This window comes from Leuciscus leuciscus (assembly GCF_965113295.1).
Source record: "Leuciscus leuciscus genome assembly, contig: SUPER_11_unloc_2, whole genome shotgun sequence".
Lineage (NCBI taxonomy): Eukaryota > Metazoa > Chordata > Actinopteri > Cypriniformes > Leuciscidae > Leuciscus > Leuciscus leuciscus.
Genome location: NW_028118545.1, coordinates 326,123 through 349,339, shown reverse-complemented (window position 1 = coordinate 349,339; position 23,217 = coordinate 326,123). Strand labels below are relative to the sequence as shown.

Genomic DNA, 23,217 nt, shown 5'->3' with positions numbered 1-23,217 from the left:
ATTTTTTTCAGGAGCTCTTACATACATATTTATGACAAGTATTTTACCATTCCATAGTCAAAAATATGTCAAATTAGAGTATTTGCAGTTCTATGTTTGCTTATCAAATATAATTTCACTTACTAGCTTAAAAACTGTCTTAGGATCATTTTCTCTGTCTCTCTCTCTCTCTCTCTTTGTGGTTTGTAGCCGTACAATAAACATAACATCACAGTCACGGTGTTAACACAGGAAACTGCAGTAGAGGATGATGTCAATTACAATTGAATGTCACCTCAGGATGTCAGTTTACATTTAGAACTTGTAGATTGACAGTTCAGGCCAGTTTAATAAACGGATTGGAATCCTACCTTCACCTACAGTAGCCCACCTTACCTGTTTGAACTAATGGCCACTAGATGGCACTTTTTTAAATGTATTGTTTTCTTTTCACCACAATAACTATTCTACGGAGCCTATGGAAGCTTGTTTCCTCCACAGAATAAAAAATAAAAAAGGTAATTGTGACTTTTTATCTCGCAATTCTGTTTTTTCATCTCTATTTTTTATTTTTATAGAATTGCGAGATATTAAGTCGCAATTGCAAGTTTTAAAGTCAGAATTTTGTGATATAGTCGCAATTGTGTGTTATAAAGTCAGAATTGCGTGACACTGACATAAAGTCGTAATTGCATGTTATAAAGTCAGAATTGTGAGATATAACTTGCAATTGGACTTTATAACTCACAATTGTGACTTTATACACTGTAAAATCCACCATTGATTCTAACTAACACTTTTTAGTTAACTTTCCTTAATGTCTTAACTTAATTGTAAAAATCTAGTAATCTGTACTATTCACATACTAAGCTTTGTTTACTAAGAAAACCCAAGTTCAGATTAATTGATTAGTTTGAGTGTGGTTTTTGAGGCAGGGAAAATCTTAATGGACTTTTCACTTAATGGACTCTGTTTGCATTCACTCATTTCCCAAAGTCATCTTGAATGATGAAATTTGAATACAACTGATACATTTCATCACCTTCCTAAAATAATTGCCCAAGTCATTTTTGCAGGTTTCTCAGAAAACACAAAAAATTGAACCTAACTTCAGAGGCCGAGTAGATTTTCGTTCTTCTTGATGCAACTGCCATCTTGAAAAGCTTGTAAAATTGCCTAAGTCTCATTGTCTTTTGACTTAGGCAAAATAAAACAGCCTAAGTCAAACTCTTGACATAGGCCATTATACTACAGGGGTAGAATTGCATGATCTGTTCAACTGAGGATGTGGGTGATTTTACCAGAGGTGGCCAGCATCATGAGAAGATGACTTATGAAAAAAAAAAAAAAAAAAATCATTTTTGTCAAAAAATGACTTAGGCAATTATTTTAGGAGGGTGACTATTTGAGAGAACATCACATAAGCTGACTTCATAAATTGATGTTGATTTTCCTAAAATGTTTTTAGTCACCTTTATGGCAATTAGTGATCCCTTTGGTTGGACACTTGGAACTTTAATTATCTTCCCATTGATGCAGTGATTGCAACAAGAAATCAGTTATTTGGTTTCAAATGAAGAGAAGTTTGTATGTATGTATATGTATGAATGAATGATGTATAACATATTTCATGTCAATTAATGATCTTTTGTAATTTTGTTGCTAACACTTATGTCCTACACATCTTGTGAAACTTTTAATTGTGTTGATATAATCCCTCTATATTTGTGACAATCTTGCAATTGATCATACTTGAGTCACACAGACTTCAACATTCAGCATGCAAAACACAACAATGGTAACAATTATATTTTATTTAAAGTAAATTATCAAGCACTCTCTACAGTTCTTGTTTAATTACTAGAACTCTTGTGTAAGTGAACTATACTAACTAAGCATTTGTCAGTACCACATACTATTCCTATTTCACTTTACTTTTTTTTTTTTTTAAGGCAATAGGTTTGCATGCTTTTTTTTAAGTAAGTCCAACTAATTAGATTTTACAGTGTATCACGTCTGAGAAAAGATTTCAGAATTGCGAGAAGCGAGATATAGGCTAGCCTAAACTCGCAATTGCGAGAAAAAAAGTCAGAATTGCGAGTTTATGTCTCTCAATTTTGAGTTTTTCCACACAGGGCTCTGGTTTAGAATCTGGCCCATAAACATATTCAAGCTTCAGAAATCAAAATCAGTTGTCACTTTATGATAACATTGTGATGTTCATCACTTGTAAGTTGCTTTGGATAAAAGCATGTGTTAAATGATTAAATGCAAATGATCACATTGATCCAGATCACGATTGTGATTGCCAAGTCAAGTGATTTCCATCAAAACATTTGGTCATGAAATCACAATTATTCATCTCGTTACAGTGTTTTAGTGCTTGTCACTGAAGGATCATCGGTGAAAGTTCATCCAGGAGGACACGCAACTCGATTGAAAGCATCAACAATGTCAAAACCCACCGATTCGCTTGTTGTGATTCGCAGAGTTTTGACGAGTTTCATAGACTTGATTTTGTTTCTTATACAAAAGCAGCACCCCCACCCTAATAAGTAAATACATAAAGGCCAGCCTACAAATTGTCAATATTTATGTATTTGAAATCAGCGCCGTCGCAGGTGGGGTGCGAGGCCCTGTGTGAACTTGAAATGCGAGGCCCTGCTCTTTGATGTGGATGCTCAATTGCGCATGAATAACAGTCACACGGACGTAGCTGTTCTAGTTCTATTGCACGCATAATCTCGCTGCAATACGTTTTTATCAAGTAGAATAATACAGCATAATCATGCACATAGTCTCAGCTATGACTTTTTGCTATTTATTTCAGACGGAAAAAATCAACTGTGCAACGAATCCTGTACATAAAGTCAGCTCGAGAATTTGTCCGAATACATAAATAGATCCGCCTACTTAACTAACGTATATCTTAATGGTCCAGTGGTAGAACTTTGAAGGTGGCCTTCTGAAGATATGCTGACCTAACATACCTGGAGGCACACACACACACACACACACACACACACACACACAACGTTCTCTCACACACAACAATCCTTTCAGAAGCGTGTCGGGCTTTAAACGTCACTATATAGTCATCATCAGCATGCAAATACTCCATCTTTTGTATTTATGTCCGGATAGTTTTATTTGTTTTGAATGATGACATTTTCGCATGTACATCGGGTTGTTTTGCAAGTAATATCACGATTAAATGATTATAATACCATCGCTATGACCCGAGCTACAGGACGCAGGATTTGATGATCAGCTGACTGGAGGTCATGTGATTCCTCCCGAACGCTGCGATTGGTTGCGTAGTAGATTAATTGATGCCGACTTCAGATGTGCGTGCGATGATGATTCGAATTTTAGTTGCTATTAGCGACGTGTGATATGATATTAATTCTGACTTCAAAATCAAAAATATACACTCAAACATCGCTGTCTGTTGATTGAGAAACGAGGCGAATTCAGATTGACTTTTGCCGAGTATTTTCTGTGCAGATCTTGCGATTTTGAAGCTATTCGGAGAATTCCTGAGAGAAAACCTATTATATTCTAGAAGGAGCAGATCGGAGGATATATATGAAGCTTTATAATAATAATAATAATATTTTCCTTTTTTTCATATTCATATTATTTCTGAGGACGCTTTTATCTAATTGTTATTATTTGGGAGTTAAACTAGGAGTTTGTAGTTTTATTTAATTTTGTGTTTAATTTGATTATTTTTGTTTTATTTATTTATTATTTGACTTTTTTTGGTAGTATTTCAGAGGAGGGTTGTATTGTATTATTGTTTTTGTATTGTATTGTTTCTATTGCAGGTTGGAGGAGGACGTTGATGGCTCACATGGGTGAAAGAGGAGGTGAGTGCTCTAGTTTTTCATTTGTTTATGGTTTATGGTATGATGATGGACTAAATTAATGTGCAGAAACTTGTGCGAGGGAACGTTAACCCATTTGATCCGCCAATTTTCCCAGCTAAGTGATCACATGTATTTGATTCCTTGCATGTGAAATAAACCTTTCAATTTGAGTAACAATTGTAACAATTTGTAATTGACCACTGACATTGATCATTGATTATTATCAAAACATAACTAACTATGTGATGTCTGAAATATTGCAGCCTCAGGCCGCTCCAGATCCGGAGGAGCTGCTTCCACTCAGACGGATGATCTGGAGGTTTGTAGTTTCTGTTCTGATGATTTCGTTTGTTTTGATGATGTCTCTGTGTTCACAGGTCAGGCTTACGGGAAGAGGCAGAGCGGCAGCCAGCAGAGCCCAGATGGAGGGATGTACAGCGTCGAGTGGAGCTCCGACCGCCTCCAAGAGATGATGTGCCCTCCGCTGCCAGGTCAAGTTCCTGTGGAGCCAAAAGTGACCTGGACTTGTAGTACTCCTGTAAGTAACAAGACAATGAAGAGAAGAACGCATTCGTGATGGCTTCTCGTCTCTGCATTTACTACGAATCAATAAAAGTATATGCATATTACAACTGTAAACATTTTGCATATTCAGGGTTTACAATTGCCAAAGTGACACCCTAATGGATAATTTTTATATATAAAACACTTTAACTAGCATTTACCCTTTATCTAAATAATAACATGAGAATGATGTAAAACACATTAAGAATCCACTCCCTATTCTCAGTTTAGAACACATACAAGTTCGTTGTCTGATGTATTACATTGAATGACAAGACATGTGAAATTCACTCAACTACATTCACTCAAATGTAACGCATTACACAGTTTACAGACATCACCGTCGATTACGACCACGTATGTAAATTAGAAATAATTTATAACGCTAAACAATATTATACATTATAGATTCGAATAGTATTTATACTTTAATCAGTTATGTGGCGGACTCTGGCGCTAATCGCGGAGCACTTATGCTAACCATGTGCTCAACATGACAAACTCATGACGCACTATTCATATAACAAAACAACTGCGTTAAACCCGCGCACAACTCATTCATATTATATTAACAGTGTTTATGCTTAAATCGGAAGAGTGTTTTGCATTATACTTTGCAGTTACCTGTAAGTAACAAGACAATGAAGAGAAGAACGCATTTGTGATGGCTTCTCGTCTCTGCATTTACTACGAATGAAGCATCACTCGCGTGGCGTGCGGGTTACTATGCGATGCGTGCGATGACGTCATCACGCTGGTATGCCAAGCGAAAATAATGATATGAATAAATGCACATAACACACACTCCTTTTTAAACATAAAGCACAAATAAACATTTAAACCATATTTAAAAGTATTGGAAAATTAACATCACACTATATTACAAAGAAATGTACAAACACAAACGGCCTGTACTCACTATTACACTATTACAGACTCGCCTAACAGCTCAGGGTGCCGTGGAGGCTTCTCCTGCGAACAAGAACTCAACAGGTGAGATTGAAATAAGGCTGGGGGGTGTAAAGTGTACGGATACAGATTTCGTGTATAAGACTGCTTCAAGCTTTTAACAGGTTAACCCTCTGGGGACCAAAAACGCGCCCACGCGTTTTGCTCGTTTTTTTTTTTAGCAATGAAAAATAAACACAAAATGCTCTTGTTGCATGTCGAAATGAATGGATTCCAAGACGTGCATAATTTGATGGGTTCGTTTAATCTTGTTCACTGCTTACATTAACTCAGCATTTATTCACAGTCCACCGAAACTCTGCGCGCGTTCACAACACTACTAAAAACTCTCTTCCTCTGTTTCTAGTTCACGCCCGCACCTCTCTTCCGTGGGCGCCCCCTCTCCTGTAGGATCGCCATAACATGCCTGCTTGAGCATCACTCAATATAAACCAAGCAGAGATTATGCGTCTGCACAAACATTGACTTAAACATATTTCCAGTATTAACCCCATCAAGAATTTAGAATACATATGAACTAAGTGAACAATAAAAATTAAATAAAGACATATAGGGGGGTACTCTCTCTCTCTAAACATTAACAGTAGCATTACAGGGAATGTTATTATGAGCCCCACACTCTCCCCTCCAAAAATGAATGCTGTCTCAGCATTCCATAGTTCCCAGAGTCTCTGTTTTCAACACAAGAGCAAAGAAGTACATAAGGGAGTCAGTCTCTATACTTGATGCTAAGTAGTCTTGAAACTGTCTTTGCGTGACATCTATCTCCCATTTCATGTCATCTGCTGACGTAGACACCACTGGCCACATGATATCTGAAACATTGCTCCGTCATACGACGGGCCACGCATCAAGTGCTGAAAGGTCGCAACCATTAACATATTCCATGCTCTATACACAGACCCACATATGCTATTTTGACTGTATCATCATATTTTAGCAAACTATGTGCCAATGTCTGTTTACTGGTACTTTATGTGTATTAACTAAAACATAATCCCATTAACTTCTTCTTAATTATGAACTTATGAACTGTGTTTTTACTAACTTGTATAGTAACTATGAAATCAAATTACTCTGTGTGTAATAGAAGGCGTGCCTAATGTATCATATGTCAGTGTTTTTGGTGGATGTATTTGTCTGAAAGGATACTTTCTTTGTGGCAGGTGAGTTGCAGCTGGGCTGACGTCATCTGCCTCATCGGATGATGTCTCCTGTCGCCCTTCTACCATCTCATTTTCATCTTCCAATTCATCTGCAGACTTCTCTGAGTTTCTGTCCTCTTCCTCACACATTTCCATGGGCAGTACATGCTCGCATTCTGGCTCTTGGTCCACTTCTCCTTCTGTTGCCCTTAATTGGAACTCATCCTCCTCAATTCTTGGTCGGCGTTTCCTCTCTGCATGTTGTTTTGTCGGCACTGCCGTCAAGCCTCTCCAATCATCCTCGTCCTCAGAATCCTCTTCCGTCTCAGCGTCCATGTGATGTGTGTCCTTTTTCCCCTTTGCCACTGTCACTTTCCCCCTTGATTGCGTTATATTCCTGTTCTGCTGGACATAGTCAACAGGTAGGAAGTCGCAAGGCAGCAAAAAGTTTCGGTGTAGGACCCTCGCTTCCCCTGGGCCACGTTCTGGCTTAACCACGTAGACTGGGCCGTCTGCATACTTCCTTTCCGTCACAACATGCACTCGATCCTCCCAGTACGACCGGAGTTTCCCCGGACCACCTCTTTCTCCCCGATTTCTCACCAAAACTCTGTTTCCTGGCTGGAGATCTGCTCCATATATCTTCTTGTCGTAGCCTTGTTTTGCTCTCCTCTGTTCTTTCTGAACTGTCCTTGATGCCAATTCATATGCCTCTTTCATGCGATTTCTCCACTTGGCAGCATAATCACTATGCGACACTCCACTCTCCCTTGGCTTCAGGCCAAACATTACATCGATGGGCAGCCTCGGGTGTCTGCCATACAGAAGGTAGTATGGGGCATAACCTGTCACTTCACTTCGCGTACAGTTATACGCATGGACAACCTTGTTTAGAGAGCTCTTCCAATCGGCCTTGGCTTGACTCGGCAGAGATCTTAGCATTGACAGCAACGTTCTGTTAAATCTTTCCACCTGTCCGTTTCCAGCCGGGTGGTATGGAGTCGTGCGGGAGTGTTGGATATCACAGATTTCCTCCATGTGCTCAAACAACTTGTTTTCAAATTCCCTCCCTTGATCGTGGTGGAGTTTAGTAGGGAATCCATATCTGAGAACAAAGTCGCCATAGATCTTTTCTGCTGCTGTCTTTGCAGACTTATTTTTACAAGCATACGCTTGGGCGAAGCGTGTAAAATGGTCCATTATCACCAGGATGTATTCGTAGCCACCCTTGCAGCCCTCCAGATGCAGGAAATCGACTGATACCAGTTCGAAAGGGTACGTTGTCACTATATTGACCAATGGTGCTCTTGTCACTTTGTTTGGACGCTTGCGTTTCAGACAGCTACACACCTTGGTGACATAATGTTCCACATCGGCCTGCATGTGAGGCCAATAGAACCTGTCCCGGATGAGGCTGAGTGTGCGCTCAACTCCCTGGTGACCCATATCCTCATGAAGCTCCTTAAACACCAACTGGCGGTATTTTCTGGGCAGTACTGTCTGGGTGCGTCCCGCTGATTGTCGACACAGTACTCCTTCCTCATCCACAACTAACCTGTTTCTCTGCCTATACAGGACAGTCAACTCATCACGACGGTCTCGTCCCACCAACTTTGGCCAACGTTCTGCCAGCAAGTACTCCCGCACCTTTCCAAGCACTGTATCTTTTTCTTGGGCTCCTCTTAGTTCCTCAGGGGTCACTTTGTTCTCTTGTGTTGCTCCTTGATCCTGCTCTGCCTCAGAGCAAATTGTAGCTAAGGTGATTGGACACATCCAGGGCTCCTCTTCCTCCAGCTTTAGGAGAAGTGAATCTGTGACAGCAGCTATGACTCTTGGACTGGCCTCCTGCGAACAGGTCTGCATGTATCTCTCCATGTCCAAAGGCATCCTCGACAGTCCATCAGCATCCCGGTGTACGCGGCCTGGTCTATACTTGATGGTAAAATTGTAGTCGGCCAACTCTGCTATCCATCGGTGGGTGGTGGCATTAAGCTTGGCCGTGGACAGAACATACGTCAGCGGGTTGTTGTCCGTGTAGACCACAAAGGAGGTTGCGTGATATAGGTATTCACGGAATCGTTCACAAATGGCCCATTTCATCGCCAAGAATTCCAGTTTCCCAGAGTGCAGATGGTAATTCTTCTCTGGAGCTGTTAGAGTCCGTGACCCAAAGCCAATGACCACCAGTTTACCTTTTTGCCTCTGATATAGTATGGCCCCCAGTCCATCTTGTGATGCATCACAATGTAAGATGAAGGGCTGTTCAAAATCAGGGTAGCCTATGATTGGAGGATGAAGCAAGAACTCCAGTAGTTGGTTGAGGACATTCTGATGTTGTTCTGTCCAAGCTATAGGCCGACTGGAATGAAGTTGAGCTGGTTTTCCCCCTTTACCACGACCCTTCTTACCGTTGTCATCTTTACTGCTTGTCCCCTTTCCTGAAGGCGTCCCTGTTGACAATATCTCATAGAGGGGTCTGGCAATTTGGGAAAAACTGGGAATGTACGTGCGATAGTATGATAGGAACCCCAGCAGTTGTCTCAGGTCTCCGACCGTCTTAGGCTTACGGTCTCTTAGTGCTTGCACGGGTGCAATTTCCTTGGGGTCCATAGTGTATCCCCCTTTAGAGACTATTTTCCCCAGGAACTTTACCTCAGCCCTGAACAATTCGCACTTCTTGGCTGTAAGCTTCACTCCATGAGCTTGATAGCGGCGTAACACTTCCTTAACATCACGGAGATGCTCCTCAAATGTCTTACTATGTATGAGGTTATCATCTAAGTATGGAAGGCAGGTGTCATCCCTGAGTCCCACTAAACACTCCTCCATACTACGCTGGAACTCGGCAGGGGCAGAGGACAGCCCAAAGGGGATTCTGACCCATTCATAAAGGCCCCACGGTGTTATGAAAGCAGTGTATGGTCGACTTCCCTCCTCCACAAACCCCTGATGATATGCCTTCCCCTGGTCCAGGACTGAGAACCATGTACTTCCACATAAACTGTTTAGCATGTCCTGTACCCGTGGGATAGGGTGACGGTCTGGGATGGATTTGCGGTTGAGCTCCCGGTAATCTATACAAAGACGTAGACTACCATCTTTCTTTCGGACACAGACGATCGGAGATGCATAGGAGGAGCGAGACTTCTGAATCCATCCTTTATTCAAAAGGTCTTCCACATATTCTTTCACCTCCTTGTGTAGTGGTTTTGGTACGGAGACATACGTACGCTTTACTGGTGTCGTGTCACTCAATCTGATTCTCATTTGGAGTGACGGGATGCACCCCACATCGTTCTCATCCTTTGAAAATGCTGTACACTCCTCCCTCAGCAGCTGTTTAACTTTTCTCTGTTGCTCCGGGGTGAGATGGTCAATTGACACTGGTGGGTCCCACAGTTTTCCATTAGTATCCTGTCCTGTGTTGTCAATCTCATTCAGATCTTTCACCTCACGGATTATCATGTCCTTACTTTCAGCGACCATTACTCCCGCCGCCACCACATCCTCCCCAATGTCATTCCAGTCTGCCTTCACCGTAGCGGGTTTGGTGTCTGCTGGATAGATGGACCTGACTTGCTGAACTCGTCCTAGTACAGTGCGGGGAGCAAGCATGATGTCCACATTGCTGATGTTGGTAACTGGGATGTGAACTTTTGTCAAGTTTCCCCTCTGAAGACTGATTACCATCTTAGTTACATCAAGTCCCTCAGGCCACTGTGGAATAACTTCTGGTTCAAACAAGACTTCCTGCTTTGAAACCAGAGGACCAGCCCTCACTCTACATTTCACCGTTTTTGTCTGTCCGGCAGCAACAACTGTATTAATCCGTCCAACTTTCACTATTCCTTCTTTTCCAACTTGGTCCCCATTCTGCATCATTCTAATCAATATCACAGCTTTTTTGCAGTCACAAGAGAAAGCTTCCTTTACCACTTCTGGAATGATATCAGGGTACTGCTCCATTCCCTTTGTCACCAGCTGCTGAATAACATTATAGCCAATAATTGGAGGCTGCCCCACGCCTTGCTCACTGGAGAGAAGCACGGGTACCAGGAGTTCTGCCTGGGCCACTCTTTTCGGCCCAAGTTGAAATTTCAACTCCACCCATCCTGAGAAAGGCATATCAGTTTGGTTTGCTGCTCGTCCAATGAGTGTTTCACCTTCGTCCAGCAGCTCACTTAGGCTGCGTGTCGCAATGTGGGGAAAGCAAGTATTCTTCCATTCCTCATTGATGATGGTCACCTGCGACCCTGTGTCCCAGAGCGCCTGCACAGGCACGCATTCAAAGAAACAGTCAACCATACATCTAGGACCAATGAGGTTCTCCAATCTTGGGTGTCGTTGGAAAGGTATGTGGTTGGTATAGGTGGTAGCTCTAACATGCTCTGTTTTTCCTCTTTGTTCTAACTCCGCCTCCAGCTGTTTAATTCTTTGTCGCAGTAGCTCTTGAGTTTTCTCTTGTGGGTCACAATAACTCAGAATGGAGGTCGAGCTGTCTGGTCTCATGGAATGAACAGATATTTTTACATCGCTTCTGCCCTCTGCTGGATTCTTTGGTGCTCTACATCCCCGGGCGGCATGACCCACAACTCCACATCTGAAGCAGTGCTCGCATCGATCCTCTTCACCTTTCTCCTGACAAGCTCTGCATCCCTTTCTGTAGCTGGATCTTCCCTTGACTATACGCTCAGGAGGGTTGTTTTGTCCTTTTCGGAGTTCCGCAACTTCCTCTCTCAGGAGTTTCACCATCGCATATAACTCGGATTCTCTCCGCCCCTCCGCTGCTGGTGTTTCTCTGGATTTCCGCCTGACAACATCACTTGACTGTTCCTGAACCAACACTTTGGCGGTCATTTCATCCTGTCTGCATGGATGAGCCTGCATTTCTGGACACAATTGGTGTACTTTTGCCACTTTGCTTCCTGTGTTCTTCTTTTGTTTATTCAGTCTCTCGGTTTCATCACCGGCTGCCTCGTTCATTTTGTTGATCAACAGCTCATCTGAAATTTTTGAATCGTCCAGGTATGGCCTCATCTGAAATTTAATATGATCACTGATCAGACCGGTGCCAACCGAGCGTAGAAACTTCTTTTGTATGTGCTCTGTACTGAAATACTCGCCACCTTCTTCACACGTGCGTAACAGCTTTTCTTTTAACTCAATGGCTCTGAAAAGGAAGGCTTGTGGTGATTCATTGGCACTTTGAGTGATGTTCAACAATTTGTAGTACAGGTCGGTAGAACTGTCCTCCTTGAAATGTCCCTTTAATATTGTTTTCAGCTGTGACAGAGTGAGATCTCTTTTGATTTCCAGCATATTGCGTAAACTCAATCCTGGGCTGATGGCTTTTATTACTGCTTCAATAATTTCTGCTTCACTGTGGCCTCTTCTCAGCCCTTTGTCAACCTGATGCATCAAATTAGTGAATGACAGTTTATCCTTTTGCCCACTCTCCCCAATCTGACCGCAGACTTTGAAATCCCTCCTCACCGTGACTTCAGGGGCCATGCCAATGAATGCTGGCTGTTCTAGAGGCTGTTTTTTTTCTTTTTCACTCTCTTTTCCCTTTTTTCCCATTTGATCTCTCATATTCGTATTTCCAATCTGCAGTTCAGAGTGATTTTGCTGTGAATCCGCCTCGTTCACTACATCATGCTCAATCTGCGAGATTTCCGTCTCAATTTTATTTCTGCCGCCATTTTCGTCAATTTCGTTCTCTCCCTGCGCCTCCATGAGCGAAAACATTGAATACAAATAGTGCTTCGCTACTTCTTCTTCTTCCGTATCAATCGCGGCATCAATCGACTCTGTAATCTTCCTGATAAGTGCACGCTTAGTAGAGACATTTGCGGTAGGGATTTTGTTACAATCACATACCTCCTTCACTTGGTCGAGCCGCAACAGCCACAGTCTCTCCGTTACACGTTCGGCTAGTGCTTCCAGATCCATCTCGCGCTGACATGCACTCGCTTACTCGGCCGAGAATCTCCGCTCTCCCGCGTGCTCGCGGTGTTCCCTCCGGCTCGCACTTCGTCTCCCACTTCGGCTCGCACTTATTAGAAATCCCAGCGGTGCCTCCAAGTTTGTTGCATGTCGAAATGAATGGATTCCAAGACGTGCATAATTTGATGGGTTCGTTTAATCTTGTTCACTGCTTACATTAACTCAGCATTTATTCACAGTCCACCGAAACTCTGCGCGCGTTCACAACACTACTAAAAACTCTCTTCCTCTGTTTCTAGTTCACGCCCGCACCTCTCTTCCGTGGGCGCCCCCTCTCCTGTAGGATCGCCATAACATGCCTGCTTGAGCATCACTCAATATAAACCAAGCAGAGATTATGCGTCTGCACAAACATTGACTTAAACATATTTCCAGTATTAACCCCATCAAGAATTTAGAATACATATGAACTAAGTGAACAATAAAAATTAAATAAAGACATATAGGGGGGTACTCTCTCTCTCTAAACATTAACAGTAGCATTACAGGGAATGTTATTATGAGCCCCACACTCTGTTAATTTTGATCTTTCATTTTCGTGTAATACATCAATCGATCCTGTTCAGTTTCTATTTTTTTTCTGTATACTCACAATACAAATAAAGTGTTTTGCTTTTTGACAAATAAAGAAAAACTAACATGATGCTATTTCTGCCTTCTCTCTGTCAGTAAACTCCCATTTGAAACGCGTTCGAAAATTATCTATAACTCCGCGAAAATTCAGTCAAACAGGCAAACAGACCCACGGGCATAAAGCTTGAGATCGCAGCTTTTAAATGAAGTAATTTATATAAAAAACAAATATTATCAGCTTCTGTAATCTGTATAAAAAGAGAGCGACTCCAGTCGAGCTCATTAGGAGCCATTCAAAAGTAATTTGACCACGCCCCGGAGAGCGCGTGCTATTCAAACGCAAATTCTGAGAACCATTTCAGTCTGTGAAACGCCCCCACATCAGCTGTAAACAAAGAGGCATAATATAGCCTACCTTATGGAGAAAATTTTCCGTGCTGATATGAGGAGCAGATCCCGCTGAGGAGTGAGGTAGGCTAAGTTATCCTTTCTCAAGTGTTAATGTGGAATAACGTTATGGAATAACGTTGTAGGCTTATGTAAACAAAAAGATGAATCGCGTTTCTATAATATGAATCGCGCGTCTATTTGTAAAGAGTGTTTAGCCTAAATATGAATCGCGCGTCTGTGTGTGAAAGAATAAACTGCTTTTACAGTTACAGTTACTGCGTTACAGTCAGGCGAAGTATGAAAGACAACATTTTGTTGACTAGATTTGGGTACAGTTTTTACTGTAGAATATACTGTCACATCAAATAAGCTTTTCTGAATATATATAAAATACTATTTTGTCAAAAATAAAGTCATAGACTAAGATGTTCCAATGTTGGCTATATTCAAACTAATGAATAGGCCTACATATGATAAAATGTAGGCCTATAATCTTTTTTTTTTTTTTTTTACAAAGAAAGAGTACTTTTTTGCAGAAATATTGCTGAAATTGTAATTATTGTTGTAATTGTAACCTTTTTAATAAAATAGCAAAACATATTTACAAGATAGATGTAAGCAAAATCTTAAAAGGTCAATATAAGTCTTCTTCAAAATATATATTTTGTCTTTGCAGTGTGGCTCAGTCAGTGTCACACCTGAATGAATGGCTAATTATGCAGAGTCATTATGCAGAGTGGGTGGGACTAAGGTGTAAACTACTCCTCCCCCTCGCATATTGGCTTTCCAAGCAAAACCTGTTTTACACCATTTAAATCAATGTATTTTTTTTTTGTGAACGATAAAGCAAGACTATTTTCACATAATTTTGAAGCTAGAACTGAAAGGGACAACATCCATTAGTCAAAAGTCTTGTGGGCACATATTTTGTATGAGTTTTGTGGTCTTATTTCAGCAACTTTCATTTTTATTTTTTTAAATAACCACGCATAAACATTATTCTCTTAAAAATACAAACATCTACATACATGTTGCTCGCATATTATGGTAGGCCTGTTTGTGCTATATAGAGTGAATTTACATCTTTGCCATTAACATGTTTATAAATAACTGAAAAAAGCACAAATGTCAGAGCATGTCAGAACATCTCAAGGGCCCCAAAAACAGCTTGGTCCCCAGAGGGTTAAGGTCTAGTCATATTTACCGTTGCTCAGCAAAATTTTGCTGAAATTTTCTTTCCGAAATGATTTCCAAAATATTTTAGTCGGACGTTTGTCTAACATATTAAATTGATTCGTTCAATAACTCACAATGTTCATTTATTGTTAATTTAACTGTTATATAAAATAAATATCACATTTGCAGTTGTGCACGGAAAACGGCACTCTTGCTGATGTGATATTGTAGGTAGCGCCGTCGCAGGTGGGGTGCGAGGCCCTGTGTGAACTTGAAATGCGAGGCCCTGCTCTTTGATGTGGATGCTCAATTGCGCATGAATAACAGTCACACGGACGTAGCTGTTCTAGTTCTATTGCACGCATAATCTCGCTGCAATACGTTTTTATCAAGTAGAATAATATATATACAGCATAATCATGCACATAGTTTCAGCTATGACTTTTTGCTATTTATTTCAAAGGGAAAAAAAATCAACTGTGCAACGAGTCCTGTACATAAAGTCAGCTCTAGAATTTGTCCGAATACATACATAGATCCGCCTACTTCACTAACGTATCTTAATGGTCCAGTGGTAGAACTTTGAAGGTGGCCTTCTGAAGATATGCTGACCTAACATATAACATATACTAACTTACTAACCAACATTATAGCAGAGAATGTCTAATATGGCGAGAAGTTTCACTCTTAGTTAGTAAGTTAGTGTATAATGGTTGCCCTTATTGGCAAATGACTTGAGTTTAATCACCAGTAAGGTTTACAGTTAATAACTCCAGTCAGTTTTGTGTGCTGATAAACTCAAAACAAACATATTTATTATTACACGGATTAATGCATTTGTAGGAGCCACAGCAGATTATTCATACCTGTGTTCGCCAGTAGAGGGCGGTGTGCGCTGTGTAGTGAAAGCGGGTGTGCGAGACAGGCGTGCAGATCAGGTCCCCTGTCTTTATCAGTCAGTAATAAAACATTTAAGCGTTCATTAGCCTATTATTCCACATCTCACTTAAATAGAATCTATGTAGCACTACTTTCTTCTTATTTAATAGGCAACTCTAAACCACTTCTACACTCATCATCTTCTTCACATTCACTAAATAAACTTAACTATATAGACCTCACAACATTGACCATGAGGATCCTTTCTTTTTTAGCTCCAGTCTTCTTCTATACACAATTTGTGTGTGTGTGTGTATAGTTTCAAATAGGACCTACATGTTTACCCCAAACTCTGTTAGCAATAAAGACCTTTTTATATTTCTTCAACAAATAAAATAAAACGGGCACTGTTGTTTGTTCCATGACTAAAAGCAAATTGTTCTCCCACCACATCCCATTCATTAGGGTAGACTGTGTACAGTTGAGACACTTTTTTGAGTTTTGATTTTTCACACAAAAATACATACTGAAAAGAATTGAATTTTCACATGAAATGCCACATGACATTACATTAGCTTGTAGACTAATATATTATCAATCAAATATATTCTCAATCAATAATACCCATAAGTAGTTTATATTTTCCACAATTAGCGAATAAAAATAAGGTGCTTTTTGTGTCAACTCTGTCTCAACTGTACCAATGTACGGGACAGTTGAGACAGTACTATGGTACAGTTGAGACACCCATTTCTAATGAGGGAAATGAAGAAAATAACAATTGGGCAACATGTCTGTTTGTTCATCCTTTCTAAATTCATTAATTTGATGTAAATTAGCACCGTTAAAATGTATAAAACATGAACAAGATATTTAACAAACAGATATCATTTTACCACCTTGTCTATTTGACAACTTGCTAGGTTATCTTTAACATGCATGTTAGAAAAATATATTCATTAATAATATACAGTAACTGTATTACAGTTTAAATATAATAAATATGAAATTGTATTTTTAATTGCGTCCTATGCTGGCCAATTATGACGTTTAACCTGTTATCATAACACTGAACAAATAAACAGCGTGTTTTGTAATATAACTCTATTGGGGTACGGTGTCTCAACTATCCCCCGCTGGCCACTTCGCACATTTCTCTAGATTTTGCATTGAGCTTGCATGACTCAATACCATGAAATATGCCAATTTTTAGGGCACAGAATAACGTTTGTAATGGTACCAGTTACGTTTAACAGTCACAGAAGGATAATAGGTTATTCATAGTTGAGTGCGCAAAAAACGATGCAAGCCTTACCTTAGAAAAAAAACTTTTGCAGATATCTTCTGATCGGAGACGCGTCCAGTCTTCAGATTTTGCAGGATAAAAGAGGACACTAATACGCATGTGCACAGCAAAAATCACAACTTGTGCATGCTGCGCGCGCAAGTTATTTAAGGTGTCTCAACTGTACACAGTCTACCCTATAATATTTTCTATTTATATAGGTTTCTTGAAGGAAAACATAATTCATTATATCTAAGTATTCTAAACCTATCCTCTGTCCATGTATTTAACAAACCTATTCTCAAACACTCCATTACTCCATGAACTCACAGAGGATAGAGACCGAAAAGAACCAATAGTGTAAAATTAAGTGTAATTTAATCATTATACTTTTTTTATACAACTGATGCTTTATTGCATACTTTCTTTTGAAATTGTCTTTAGCCAAAATAATGTTTTGTTTGTTTGTTTAAAAAAGCATTACTTGCATTTAAAAGTGTAATTCGGCAATTTCTCTCAAAGAAATCCTGTCGTCAATTGTGCGCAATGAATTCTGGGGAAGGTAAGGCCATGAAGGATCCATTGCTGCTTCCCAATTCAGAGGCTGCATCCGATTGAGTCACCGTGGCACGACGAAGGCTGATCCAATTCTAAGCCTCCTTCACATGCAGCCTCCAAAAGTGTCCTTCGTTTCCTGTGAAATGAAGAATACAACAGATGGATCATTCGCTGCCTTGCCTCGTTGTGGAACTGTTGTATTTTATTTTCTGTAACAAAGATTCATAGGCCTATGTATGCATTGACATTAACTAATAGGGCCTTATTCTAAAGTGTGACCAATATTTGAAATGTACCAATGAATGTAAAGTATAAAAAGTTCAGAAATGTATATCCACTTGGTACACTTGCAAGAGTAGGAAGTTGAAGACAGATCAATTAGGGAATAATAAGGTAACATGATGCATGATGTTGTGTACCTCCACAGCTCAATAGATGGGTTTCCGTTTCTCGAATTACCCATTATCCTCTGCGGCGCGCCGCCATGTTGTGTGTCAAAACTGTCAGTAAGCCACTGGGAGACACGGCTCATTCACTGTGCTACATTAATAGAAAGCCAGTTAATATAAAGTATTTTTGACTCTTTTGTGTTGAGATAACGATGACAAATTCCTCCAAACCTGGCGACAAGGTGAAGGTTATTTACAGGGACACATTAGACGATGTTTGCAAGGCAAGATATGATGAGAAATTGAGTTATATCGATGGAAAGGATCCTTACACAATGTCGAAAGAGGACTGGTTATGTAGGCTAATCCTGCGGCGTACCCCGATATTCAGGAAATGGACATTGCCAAGTATCTCATCCACACCGTTAGTGCGTGACGAATTAAGAGGAAGAAAGTCTCTGGAAGCATACAATTATTTTGTTAGAATGTGCGAGTTAAAATTGTATGTGGTCGCATTTGTGCGAGTGCATGGTCATGTACTACTCAGTTAAATTCACGAATGAATTCTCCTGCATTGAACTTGTTTTAGCGCCCGCCAAAGTCTTATTTGATCGGTGAGTAATGTAGATGAACTGGGCGCATGTTTAACTGAAAGAACGAGCAGAGAGAGAGAGAGAGCCGGTCGCGCGCGCACTCCCTCTCTCTTCGGAGCCAGGCGAAAGTGTAAACAAGACTTCACCGTCTCCAAACTAAGCGCTGTCTTGCTCTCTCTCCCTCATGGAAAAGTTAGTCTGGAGCCCTGCATTGACGGTTCACATCGCTGTAGCCAGGCGGCTGATATCTGCACAGCCCTTATTATACGGTACATTTAGACTCAGTGTCAAGACAACACCATCTGGGTAAAAAAACAACAACACAACGCTCCGAACTAATTTAGTGTAGGAGAGAGATGGAGAGCAGAGGCACGGAGCGATGTGCTCCAGGTGTAGCCTCTGCCTCTGCCTCTGGCTCGACCAGCTGATGTGGCCACAGAGAAAGTGATGAAGGTGGACAATCGTCAGAGTGTGCTTCTGCCCAGCCAACACCTCTCAAGGGCTGTGTCGATAGTAGCCACCTGGGTAACGTTACAGCGATTTGACAGCCGATGAGAGCGCGTTTAGCTAGCCCATCTTGGAAATGATTAGATAAAGTGTCACATCTCCAGAGCACAAAACCTCTAAATGTTCACAAGAGCAGCACTGAACATTAACTCCAGCCAAAAGGAGAATAATCGTATGATTTTCATGTTCAGAATAATGCCGATTCAGGATATTATAATGCTCCGTAACACAAATGCTTTGACCCACTTGACACACAAGATGGCGCCGTAAGGAGTTGCGGGAGAAATGTGACGTCATCGTAAATCTATCTATAGCTGGATTTGGCCAGCTCAACCAGAGCCTCATCTCGTCAGAGGGACACCTTAAAGACCTTGAGGCCACACCTCAGAGTTCCTGACGGAGACCTCTGCATCAGCGACTCGCATCATCCTGAAAACCAGCATGTACAACTTCACAATGGGAAGATTGCTAATGCACTGCAAGTGAACACAACTACTAGTGCTTAGACATTATTCATGCCATTTTTCTTTTCAAATTTTCTCCTGTTTTTTGTTAGTTAGGAAGTAAGGTAAGAGTTCTGTTGTTTATTTGTGTTGATTGTTGTAGGTCAATTAGGTGTTCCTTCTACCGGGTAGTGAGATCTTTTGTTTGTTTTGGCTTTACCTGCTCCTGAAGAACAGGCTTCATTTCTTTTTCTTTTGGAGCTGTTTGTTTAGGATTCTTTTTGCACTGTATTTATCACTTATTGTAAATAAATGTATTGGAAATCTTACTTTGTGTATTGTGTGCTGGGACTCAGATAGGTTAACTTTTCTTTGTCGCTGTTCATTTTTGCTTTAAAGCTACTTTCCCTTTTGCCCCTAGAAAATGAATTGGGAACGTAACAGTGGTATTGTGTAATTATTCGAATAGAATTGAGTCTTTTCTCTCTGTTTTGCATGCGTCGTCATAATCATTATTGTTATTGTTGTTATTATTATTTTAATAAATTGTTTTGCCTCTGTCACAGTGTATTCTTAACCTGAATTAGCACTGTTCATATAGGCAACACCAATAGGTGTCATGTAACACAAAATAAACCTATGTTTTCTTCATGATACAGGGCATAATCTTAGTTTCGTTTTTATTTTGTTACCATTAGACATCACTGGGTTTTAATTTGAGGTATGAAAACCTGACGATGCCACATATTGAAACACAAATTCATATAACATATTAATTAGCCTGTCATTTTCTTCATTTTCTAAGTCAATAAAGGTTATGTTAAATGAATAAATGTAGTGTAAATGTTGTAATGAAACCAACTGTACCGTTCAAAAGTACTGTTTGTTGTTGTATTTTTCAAAACTTGAAACTTGTGTGTGTGTGTGTGTCAGGTGGATTTTTTTAATGTTTTTGAAATAAGTCTCTTGCACTGCTCCCCCAGCCTGCATTTATTTGATTAAAATATAGTAGCCTAGGCTATAAACTACAGTATTGTGATGTATTATTACCATTTTAAATAACAGTTTCTATTTGGACATATATAAAAAAAAAAAATTTTTTTTTTTTTTTTCTGATTTCTAATTGTAATAACGATCTCATAGCTTTATTTCTGCAATTGTAAATGCAGTGAAAATATATTATTGGCACTTCTGTGTATGCACTGCAAAGATGTATTTTCCTTGAATGATTTAATTTGACTGGTGTTACCGTCCCAGGACGTATGCATTTGCGTTTTCTAATGGGTAAGTGTCATTGATTGATTTATTGAGTGTGTGTGCGCGCGCAGCCAATGGACCCAACGGCCTGCTGGGAGTTGTAGTTTTGTTGTACGTTGTATTTATACCACAGAAAGGACATGTCTTTCACTTCGATGGTAACTAAAAAAAAATTCAAGCTGCGATTTTTCACGATGGATATCCTCGCGCGATCGAGTGTAGATTGTGTTAAACACGACAAGAACCAAAAATTCTGCGTTTATTCCTTAAAACAGTCGGTATTTCCCATATTGCTTCTCCTTTGCAGCTGCCATTGGCGCACGTCACGATTATAAGCGCCTGCTATTGGCGTAGGCAATGTTTACAGCACGATTATCAAGTATGTGGTGCGAACGCAACGGAACAGTCAGATTTACCATAAATGAACATGGTGAGTAACATTTTATAAACAATATTGTCAATATTGTTTGTTTTCCCTCTATTTTGCTGACGAGAATTTCAAAATAAAGCCCTACCAGAGTCTCAATGCAACAACAGACAGTGATTGAACCGTGAATTTTGTGAACCATTACATAATCCTATATAGGCTAATTATAAATTCAATTGTTATTATACTTTACAATATTACTGTTTGTTGTTGTATTTTTCAAAACTTGAAACTTGTGTGTGTGTGTCAGGTGGATTTTTTAAATGTTTTTGAAATAAGTCTCTTGCGCTGCTCCCCCAGCCTGCATTTATTTGATTAAAATATAGTAGCCTAGGCTATAAACTACAGTATTGTGATATATTATTACCATTTTAAATAACAGTTTCTATTTGGACATATATTAAAAGGTTTTTTTTTTTGGTTTTTTTTGTCCAATTTCTTGTGCTCCTCCCTGTCCTAATCTAGGTGATGGGACCTACCAGCTGTTCCTCATCAATGGCAAGAGGATCCAGTATTTAAGCAGAGCCGGGGGGGGGGGAGAGAGAGAGAGAGAGACTGGGACTGGGACTGGGACTGGGACTGGGACTGGGACTGGGACTGGGACTGGGACTGGGAGAGGTTTCTTCTCCCAAGAGCCTGAGGCCCCGTTTACACGATGGGAAAACGCAGATATTTCCCTGCGTTTTGGCCTGTCATTTACACGAAAACGCAGTTTTTATCCCAGAGAACGATTATTTCTAAAAACTCCGGCCAAAGTGGTGATTTCTGAAAACGGCGGTTATGTGTTGCCGTGTCAACTGGGAGAAACGGGGTTTTAGGTTCTCAAACGTCACATTATGCGCCAGAAAATGCTTACGTCATGTGAGCGCCCTATGTTCAGAGTTTGTTCCATACTGTCTATGAGTTTGTTTGGCTACTATTTGATCATGGATGCTGTTAAAGTGGTACACATTTTTACTTTTGTGAAAACGCTTTTGGCCTGTTTGCATTTGCTTCGCTGTCTGTCCACACGAACGAACCTCGCGCCATGTCTATTGTTTTGAAAGGAACAGGAAGTCGCTCGTGCTATTCGTCGTTGTCGATTTTGAGGATTCTGATTGGCTTGCATGGCTTTATCCTTCTCCTTACACTGCCGCCCCTTTGTATTTATGCGGGTTGATGTAAACGACAACTTTTTTTGAAAACGATATTGCGTGCACGATGTTATTTTTGAAAACGGAGGGGGAGAAATATTCGTTTCTCTAAATACCCGGCTATGTGTAAATGTGGCCTGAGACTGTTGTGTTACCAGACTTGGAGTGTTGCTCTTGTTGGTGTATGTTAAGCTTAAGTGTGTTGTTACGCTTAAATGTGTTGTTACGGCTGTAGTGTGCAGCTTTGAATTGCTTGCCCATTGTTGAGTGTTGGAGCAGTAGGGAGTGGGTGCCATTTTTCTTTTCTCATTTTCTCCTGTTTTTTGTTAGTTAGGAAGTAAGGTAAGAGTTCTGTTGTTTATTTGTGTTGATTGTTGTAGGTCAATTAGGTGTTCCTTCTACCGGGTAGTGAGATCTTTTGTTTGTTTTGGCTTTACCTGCTCCTGAAGAACAGGCTTCATTTCTTTTTCTTTTGGAGCTGTTTGTTTAGGATTCTTTTTGCACTGTATTTATCACTTATTGTAAATAAATGTATTGGAAATCTTACTTTGTGTATTGTGTGCTGGGACTCAGATAGGTTAACTTTTCTTTGTCGCTGTTCATTTTTGCTTTAAAGCTACTTTCCCTTTTGCCCCTAGAAAAGGAATTGGGAACGTAACAGTGGTATTGTGTAATTATTCGAATAGAATTGAGTCTTTTCTCTCTGTTTTGCATGCGTCGTCATAATCATTATTGTTATTGTTGTTATTATTATTTTAATAAATTGTTTTGCCTCTGTCACAGTGTATTCTTAACCTGAATTAGCACTGTTCATATAGGCAACACCAATAGGTGTCATGTAACACAAAATAAACCTATGTTTTCTTCATGATACAGGGCATAATCTTAGTTTCGTTTTTATTTTGTTACCATTAGACATCACTGGGTTTTAATTTGAGGTATGAAAACCTGACGATGCCACATATTGAAACACAAATTCATATAACATATTAATTAGCCTGTCATTTTCTTCATTTTCTAAGTCAATAAAGGTTATGTTAAATGAATAAATGTAGTGTAAATGTTGTAATGA

General features: G+C 40.1%; 1 protein-coding gene across 1 annotated transcript; it reads left to right on the top strand.

Annotated features, from left to right (window-relative positions):
- The first annotated feature begins 395 nt into the window (after positions 1-395).
- LOC309510113 (uncharacterized protein) lies at positions 396-17,452 on the top strand. The gene is made up of 5 exons (XM_082191197.1): positions 396-497; positions 3,810-3,851; positions 4,115-4,389; positions 5,351-5,408; positions 17,361-17,452. The coding sequence occupies exons 1-5, from the start codon at positions 458-460 to the stop codon at positions 17,402-17,404; spliced, it is 459 nt and encodes a 152-aa protein (XP_082047323.1). The 5' UTR covers positions 396-457; the 3' UTR covers positions 17,405-17,452.
- The last annotated feature ends 5,765 nt before the right edge of the window (positions 17,453-23,217 follow it).

Bases quoted from the DNA above. Each gene is read 5' to 3' on its own strand.
- LOC309510113 (XM_082191197.1), top strand. From the start codon at position 458: ATGGAAGCTTGTTTCCTCCACAGAATAAAAAATAAAAAAG. The intron at 498-3,809 runs GTAATTGTGACT...TTTCTATTGCAG, and splicing joins CAGAATAAAAAATAAAAAAG to GTTGGAGGAGGACGTTGATG. The intron at 4,390-5,350 runs GTAAGTAACAAG...ACACTATTACAG, and splicing joins CCTGGACTTGTAGTACTCCT to ACTCGCCTAACAGCTCAGGG.